The 5,546-nt window shown below is 43.3% G+C and overlaps 1 protein-coding gene across 1 annotated transcript; it reads left to right on the plus strand.

Annotated features, from left to right (window-relative positions):
- The first annotated feature begins 2,106 nt into the window (after positions 1-2,106).
- LOC122687582 (keratin-associated protein 11-1) lies at positions 2,107-3,078 on the plus strand. The gene has a single exon (XM_043893158.1). The coding sequence runs from the start codon at positions 2,222-2,224 to the stop codon at positions 2,699-2,701; it is 480 nt and encodes a 159-aa protein (XP_043749093.1). The 5' UTR covers positions 2,107-2,221; the 3' UTR covers positions 2,702-3,078.
- Positions 3,079-5,546: the final 2,468 nt, after the last annotated feature.

Below are 5,546 nucleotides of genomic sequence, written 5' to 3' on the forward strand. Positions count from 1 at the left end.
TCACAACACTTGGCTCTGTTTTATTCACATCTCAACTTAGCCAAGTATAAACTGTATGACTTTGGTTTGTCATTAAACCTCCCTGAACTTCAGCTTCTTCATGTGATGTGATACCTAGTCCTTAGGGTTGCTGGATGCACTCTGTGCTGATGGTGTGTGTGAAATCTCTAACTTAATGCCTGGAAGAGCCTCAGAAGTGTTCATTTCCTTTCCTTCTGAAGCTGAAGGAAGATATTTTCTAGAATTTTTTTTTTTAATTACAATTTTTAACTTTTAATGGAAAAGAGGAATCAAGACAGAGCAACAATTTATACAAATTCTCTTCCAGAAATGTGGCAATAGGTACTGGAAACTTCTCTTGTATCACTTTACCACTAACTTCACATTTTCACGTGGTCACTTGATTAATTTACACAATGAACTACATCTCCATAGCTGCCTGTGTACCTGTGGCTGGTAGAAGCCTGTAAACTACACATCCATTTTCAAAGAAGCAAGCCAGCTCCTGTGACCAGGAACGTGACCTTCAAACACCAACTGGGACATGCCCCAAGGTGGGAAGAGCATAGTCCTAACCTTGTGGAAAGTAGTCATCTCTTTAATTTCTCCCCATACCCGAGTACATGTTGCGAGTCACTGAGGGAGAGACAGTGTGATCCTTGGGAATTATAATACGTCCCACAGCACAGCATTGTTTTGTTTTGCTGTATCATTAGCCTTTAAATTAGAGCCGTGGGGAGCTCCCAACATGGCTTCAGTGGGATGAATAGAGAAGAATAAAGCATTCAACAAAAGGACTTCTGGTGAGATCTAACATAAAGCTGTTGGCTTTGTGCGTGTTTAAAATGGAGCCTACTGTAGCCCTCAAATATATGCAAATTCATCGTTGTCCCTCTTTCCTACCCCATGTAAGCCAGTTTTCAAAATGAGTCAGCTCTTACAGCTGTTTTGATGTAGAAATATCACCAGCCATCTAAGCTGTGCTGAAGGGAGTTATTTTTCCAGGGTTGAAGTGGTTGTCTACAGATGGATCACAAGGCTTGGTCATTTTGGCGTTGAGAACTGAATCCATTGTAGCAAAGTGAAATCATGGAGATGATATCTTTCTATGGTTTCCCCAAGAATAAAAAGAATAATTAAATATTACAGCCCACTGTTCACACATCCATTCATCTCCAAATATTAAGGGCCTGTTTCCTCCACTGTCTCTTCCCTTTATCCTTCACAGAAACAGTGACCCTGAAGAGCTGTTGGCTTGTCTGAGATAAAAGTGCATCCTATCTATAAGTTTTTGTGTGAAAATAAATGTCTTTTGAATATATTGAGCACCTTGGGAGAAAGACACCATGCCCTTTCAAATGAACATTATAATAATTTAATAAATTAACTAAACCTGTTCCACTGACACTCTGATGAGTCACATGAGTTGCTCTTATCCATTGTTACAAGATTAAACATTTTGGGAATAAAGCTCATTCAATTTATTGAGAAAGAAACTTGGCTACAAATGCAGTCCCACTTAATTAGCTTCTGTTCCAAGTTGCTTAGTTGCTTGGACATAAAGGGTCAGTCCCATTGCCCTCTGAGCTTCCTGGGGGCATCTTGCTCTGATCACCTAATCGATTTTCCAATTTGTACTCTGGATATATTTTTGTGTTCTTTTTCCTAAGTGTTGTCATTATCATCTTGAAGCATATTCAACAAAATTCCTTGTAGAAGCCCCGTTAGCTATGGAAGAGTGACTGATGAAATTAAGCATATTAAGTACCAACAACAACCCAAACAGGGTGTGGGTGTGTAATGAGTCCTGGTTAGAAGGGAGAGAGTGTGGGATGGTGGCATGTTTGGTGTTATTGTCAGAGGGACACTCATTGTATCCACGCAAGATGAATGAGGGATGAATTGTGGGCTGGGATGACCAATAGCTTTGAAGCTGTCAACCCACCTTCTTAATCCATGAACTAAGTACAGTCCAGAAGCCTTTGACTTAGTTACCAAACTACTAAAGTTTCTTTATGAGGATGAAGGCTTCTCAAGAGACAATTAACCTGGAAATTCACAGGAGGTTCTAAGGCTAGCTGGTGTGAGCCAAAGAAGCCAGGAAGGTCAGGGTGGGGGCTCCACCCACCAGCAAGAATATATAAAAGCTCAGAAGCCTGAAGTGGCATTCACAGCTCAAGAACCAGCCTCAGTGAGTTACCCACATCTCTCCACCGGCACTATGTCCTACAACTGCTCCACAAGGAACTGCTCTTCTAGGCGGATTGGAGGAGAATACACTGTCCCAGTGGCCACAGTTTCTACCCCGGATGCCGACTGCCTGAGTGGCATCTATTTGCCCAGCTCCTTCCAAACAGGTTCCTGGCTCCTGGACCACTGTCAGGAGACCTGCTGTGAGCCCACTGTTTGCCAGTCAACTTGCTACCAGCCAACTCCTTGTGTTTCCAGCCCTGTCCAGGTGACCTCTCGGCAAACCACCTGTGTCTCCAGTCCCTATTCGACTACCTGCAGCCGGCCACTCACCTTTGTGTCCAGTGGCTGTCAGCCTCTGAGTGGCATCTCCACTGTGTGCAAGCCGGTGAGAAGCATCTCCACTGTCTGCCAACCGGTGGGAGGAGTCTCCACCATCTGCCAACCTACCTGCGGGGTCTCCAGGACGTACCAGCAGTCCTGCGTGTCCAGCTGCCGAAGAATTTGCTAAGTGTTCAGAAGCCCAAGAGTGAATCAAGATTCCATGACCTGCCAGCTGCGTTTCCAGGATCTTCCGACACGCTGCCTGAATAACTTCATTGCTGACCCCTGTTCTAACTGCCTGATTGCTGGCTGCCAGCCCTGAATAAGCCGCCTTTGGCAATCTAAGATTTGGCTGGCACCGATCTTCTTTTAAGGGTTTGATGACTGGTGGCATGTATACCTCTGGATGTTTCCAGAAATGTACCACTCACGCCCCGGTCTCTAAGGGTTTTGGCATGTTTTGACCTTGCTGCTTTGTCTTCTGGCTTCTGCTTTTGTGCTTGGAAAAGGGAACTTGTCTTGCTCTGTGTTTCTCAATAAAACCTCATTACTTGGCATTGCAAATGTATGTCTCAGTTGAGTTCTTTGTTTGCAAGAATTTTTACTGTCTATGAATCATCCTTTGCTGGTCAGGGTCCAGGCTTCTTTTCTGAGCCTGGAGTATGGGTTCAGTCACTGTGTTTCATGACAAGCAAGGGATTATCCTTTGCTTTTAACTTAAAAAAGTTGAGTATAACTGCTTTACAATGTTGTTAGTTTCTTCTGTACAATGATGTAAATGAGCTATAAGTGTATATATACCTCCTCCCTCCTCAGCCTCCTCACACCCCTGCCATCCCACCTTTCTAGGTCATCACAGACCACCCCACTAGCTACTCTCCCAATTCACCTCACCCTCCTTGGATGGACCTAGGGTCTGTTATACCTGATGAAGTAAGTCAGAAAGAGAAAAACAAATACTGATTATTGACATATATGTATCAACTCTAGAAAGATGGCACTGAAGAGCCTGTTCGCAGGTCAGGAATAGACATGCCGGCATAGAGAATGGACAGCGAGGGATTATCTTGTTTTACCTGGTTGTGGTTTAGTCACTCAGTTGTGTCTGATTCTTTATGACCCTGTGGACTATAGCATGCCAGGCCTCCTGGTCCTTCACCATCTTCCAGAGCTTGCTCAAACTCATGTTCATTGAGTCAATGATGCTATCCAACCATCTCATCCTTGGTCATCTCCTTCTCTTCCTGCCTTCAATGTTTCCCAGGATCAGAGTCTTTTCAGTGAGGTTCTTCACATCAGGTGGCCAAAGTATAGGAGCTTCAGCTTCAGCATCAGTCCTTCCAATGAGTAGTCAGGGTTGATTTCCTTTAGGATTGACTGGTTTGATCTCTCTGCAGTTCAAGGGACTCTCAAGACTCTTCTCCAATGCCACAGTTCAAAAGCATCAATTCTTTGACACTCAGCCTTCTTTATGGTCCAACTCTCACATCCATACTTGACAACTGGAAAAACCATACCTGGCTAGAGAGTCTTGATACATGTAGTCAAGTAGAGTGATTAGTCCTCTATACTTCCCCCCAACTACTTATGGGCTGGCAGAATAATTTCTGTTCAGGACAAAGAGAAGTTACCTAGGAAACCAGGTAGTTTGGGGAATTGTACAGTGAAGGGAGTCAGTGAAAGGTTCTGAGTCTTCCTTCAACACAGGAAAACAGTGTAAAACTTTGCAAAGGGTCCCTCCATGATCAGATAAGATCCAGGGAGGAGAAAGGATGGAAAAGTCAGTGTCTAGGTCCTGAGATTCACAGCATCAGAAAGGTGATTGTAGTTTTCTGTTTCCCTCACTTATCATGATGTATTGGTGGACACCCCCAAACATGCTCTGGGTAAACTAAAGTTCCAAGTTTTGGTAAATCTGGGCCGAAGAGACTGAAAAACAAATTGCAAACACATGTTAGTTTATTTTAATACCTTGTGCTCATGTGCTCAGTTGTGTCTGACTCTCTGTGACCCCATGGGATGGAAGCTCACCAGGCTCCTCTGTCCAAGAGATTCTCCAGGCGTGAATATTGGAGAGGGTTACCATGTTCTCCTTCAGGGGATCGTCCTGACTCCGGGATCAAACCTGCATCTCCTATGTCTCCTGCATTGGCAGGCAGATTCTTAGATTCTTTACCACTGAACCACCCGGGGAGCTCATTTTAATCTGTAGGGCCTTGTTTTGTGCTTGCTTTCTACTGGAGCCCCCACACAGATAAAACAAACCATCTGGACTGGTGGTTGACATGCTCGTTCCTTTTGCTTTTTTTTTTTGGAAAGTGAGGACTGCCTGCCAGTTGGTTTCCTTTTGTCCTCACTCTCTCTTATGTCCAGAAACACACTTCTGTATTACCCTTTCAGAGTTGGTCGAGGAGAATCAGAAGAGGCAGGTTTGTTTTTTCTTTTTACATAAAGTAGAGACATAGGAGGTGCACACGCCAGGCGCAATGGGTGCCTTTTCTCGTAACAGCAGTGCCTAGTGCCTTGTGGAGTATGTGACCATCCATCTCTTTTGTCAGCGCAAAATGGGTTTCCTATTTCACGAATGGCTTTTTCAGAGAGGCAAAATGTATGGATAATTTCTGGAGAGAAAATTTTCATTTTTTCCTATTACTGGCTCTCCTCTTAGAAAAAAGGTTTTCTTTAGCCAAATGTTAATAAGTAAGACTTACAGTAATATCTCTTTAAAGCAAGTTACAGCTTTTATTATACATTCATTTCATGCTTCTTCTTTTTAAAAATAATACCCTGGTTTTCAGAAATTCTCTGGTTTGTGCTATGCTATAAATCACTGGGGAACCCCAGGTGGCCCCCTCGAAGCTGTTGTTTCTATATCTCTCACTATTGTTTATTTCAGCCACTTCACATGTGATCTGGAAAATAGGAAGGTTTTCAGAGGTTTATGCATTATTAGTGATTCTTTTGTTCATGTTTTATTCTTTAGCTTTCTAGGTTTCAATAAAAATGAAGAACAGAGATGTCTTTTCTTCCTT

This window comes from Cervus elaphus, chromosome 31, assembly GCF_910594005.1.
Source record: "Cervus elaphus chromosome 31, mCerEla1.1, whole genome shotgun sequence".
Classification (NCBI taxonomy): Eukaryota; Metazoa; Chordata; class Mammalia; order Artiodactyla; family Cervidae; genus Cervus; species Cervus elaphus.

What these genes read in the sequence shown, in the direction of transcription:
- LOC122687582 (XM_043893158.1), top strand. Translation starts at nt 2,222, where the DNA reads ATGTCCTACAACTGCTCCACAAGGAACTGCTCTTCTAGGCGGATTGGA.